Source organism: Pongo pygmaeus, chromosome 9 (assembly GCF_028885625.2).
Source record: "Pongo pygmaeus isolate AG05252 chromosome 9, NHGRI_mPonPyg2-v2.0_pri, whole genome shotgun sequence".
NCBI classification, from domain to species: domain Eukaryota; kingdom Metazoa; phylum Chordata; class Mammalia; order Primates; family Hominidae; genus Pongo; species Pongo pygmaeus.
Window position 1 is genome coordinate 17,251,100 of NC_072382.2, and position 2,961 is coordinate 17,254,060.

The 2,961-nt window shown below is 39.8% G+C and overlaps 1 protein-coding gene across 1 annotated transcript; it reads right to left on the minus strand.

The window, feature by feature from the left end:
- Positions 1-1,698: 1,698 nt before the first annotated feature.
- LOC129008590 (olfactory receptor 9I1-like) lies at positions 1,699-2,640 on the minus strand. Its single transcript, XM_054440984.2, has one exon. The coding sequence runs from the start codon at positions 2,638-2,640 to the stop codon at positions 1,699-1,701; it is 942 nt and encodes a 313-aa protein (XP_054296959.1).
- Between the last annotated feature and the right edge of the window lie 321 nt (positions 2,641-2,961).

Here is a 2,961-nt window from a genome sequence, read left to right on the forward strand (position 1 = left end):
ATACAGTATTGCATGGAAATCAAATGCCTTGCACTGGGATGCACCAACTGCTGTTTCATAGACAAAGTGGTTCTATTCCCCTCCAACTCCACCACCACCAGTGTCCTTTCCACTCATCACACTGCAGCCAAAGGAATCTTTTAAAAATTCGTATCTGATCATTTCACACTCTACTTTTGAAATGAAGTCCACAAGTCCCCAAGCAAATCTGCAAGGCTCTGTGACAGTTTCTATGGAATTCGCCAGTTGCATCTCACACTCAGCCCTGCTCCCTCATGCTACAGCCAATCCCAGTTCCTCAAGTCATCCCATTTCACAGGCCTTTGCATTTGCAATTCTTTCTGTCTAGAAGAGTCTTCACAACCCATGACTATGGCATACTTATTCTTGAAGCCTCTGCTTAAATGTTAATTTCTCTCATAAGCCTTTTCTGACCACACCAAACTAGGCTGGAACCCTATTATACAGCATAATAACACCCTGTGCTGCTTCTTTTGTATCACTTTGCAAAATTGTAAAAATTAATAATTAATTAATTAACTCTGCAATGGTTAAATATCTATGTCCCAAGTTCTAATCTCCATGCTGAAGGAACCATATCTATCTTATTTATTACTCTAAACGTAATATTTGATACATAGTAGATATAATACATACTTAAAATATTCTAATCTTAACATTTGATACATAGTAGATAGTATATATTTGCTGAATTGATGAATAAAATTGTGAGGTCTCCATGGAGATATTTCCCAGGTAATATTTCTAGCAGATGAGGAAGTCATTAAAAAGTGGCAGTCAGATTCATTGTTATCTGTCTTCTGACAATAGAGTAAATGTCCTAGGTGAGATAAAAGTAGATAATGGTTTTCATTACTGGAGAATAGGAAATAACTTGAGTTAATTGAGGCAGATGGTCCATGAACAATGCTTCAGAAATAAAATAGAGCTTCTGACCTTTGGTGATCAAGAAATATTACAAAGTTATATATGGGACTCACTTCAGCCCTACATCAAGATCAAATTGTTTCCAATAATTAATGCAAATCATCACATCCTTCTTTTTTGCACAGTGTCTGAGACCTCTATGCCATCTTGGGAAGCAGGCTAACACACCTCCTTTCCCTTCTTTATTTTTTCTTCTTCTGTTTAGTTGCTTTTATTTTCCATGACAAATCCTAAATTGGGTATGACTGAATGTTAAGAAAAGTTTTCTTTCATCAAGGCTGATATCCACACTATGATCCACAACCAAAAATGTGACTGCCCCTTATGATGTAAACAATGAGTTACTGTTTTGTAATCATGCTAGGCACAAAAATGAGCTTAATAGAAAAAAATCCAAATAGCTGAGAAAATGCTCCACAATACGCAGGACGGATAAGAAAAATAAATCTATATTTTATAGCATGTTATTATTTACAAAGCCTTTTGGCATTCCCTCTCTCTTGGTCCTGGCTTAAGATCTCTTGACCTTTACCCATAGCAAAGCAGAAATTTTTACTGATGAGAAAACTAAAGTGGATCATTTCTGGCTCTAGGTCATAGAGCCAATAAAGAAAGTACTGGAATCCAAATCCAACTTTTTCTGCCTCAATATGTCTTTGTAATTATGAGATCTGGTTCATGTGTTAAGAGGACGAGACAAAAGCCCAGAGCAGAATTTGCAGAAACTTCTGGCTTGATGGAGCTCAAGAGTTACTCTGCTTGGGAAACCCTCATCCTGTTGAAAACTTTCTTCAGAGCCTCTTTCATGTCTTTGTTTCTCAGGCTGTAGATCATTGGATTTAGCATGGGGATGACCACAGTGTAAAATACTGACATGATCTTGTCTTCCTCAAGGGATTCACCCATGTTGCCTTTCAGGTATATGAATATGAGTGTTCCAAAGAAGACAGTCACTGCAGTCATGTGAGAAGCACAGGTGGAGAAGGTCTTGGCTTTGCCACCTGCTGTACGAATCTTCAGAATAGACTGAATGATGAACAGGTACGATGTAAGAATCACTGAAATGCTGGTTGTGATGACCAGAAAAGCTAAGAGGTAGATTACCCATTCCCGTGGCCTGGTTTCACTACAGGCAAGCTTCAGCAGGGGTGGGAGGTCACAGAAAAAGAAGTCTACATGGTTGGACTTACAGAAGGAGATAGAGAAGGTGCAGCCAGTGCGGATCACAGAATTGACTATGGCACCAGAATATGCCCCGGCCACCAGCCCCAGGCGGGTCTGTGGTGTCATGGCTATGGCATAGAGGAGGGGGTTACACACAGCCAAGTAGCGGTCATAGGCCATCACAGCCAAAAGGAAACACTCAGTGCTAGCACAGAGTGTGAAAAAGAAGAATTGGCTGGCACAGCGCTCATAGGTGATGATCTTCTTATCAGTCCCCAAAGTCTCAAGCAACTGAGGAACAATAACAGAAGAGTAGCAAATGTCCAGGAAGGAAAGATGACTGAGGAAGAAGTACATGGGAGTCTGGAGCCGAGGGTCCGTCTGAATTAGCACAATCGTGCCCAGGTTGCCCCCCATGGTGATGAGAAAAATGACCAGAAACACAAAGAAGAGACCTATCTGCAGCTCTGCCTGCAACTGGAACCCCATCAGAACAAATTCTGTCACCGTGGTGCCATTCTCTGCCATGAAGCCACCGTTATCCACTGAAATTAAAAAATAATAATAATAAAGTCTCATTAAAGATAAATTAAGGCAGTAATGGCTTGACTTGATCATTGCTCAGTAATTATAATAATCTTTTAGATTTGTAAAGCACTTTACATTTTCACAAACTTTATTTTACTTGATCCTTCAGAAATCCTTCGAAGCACATATTGTTTTTATTTTTATTTTATTTGTTAAGTTCCGGGGTACATGTGCAGGATGTACCAGCTTGTTACATAGGTAAATGTGTGTCATGGTGGTTTGCTGTACCTATCAACCCATCACCTAGGTATTAAGCCCAGC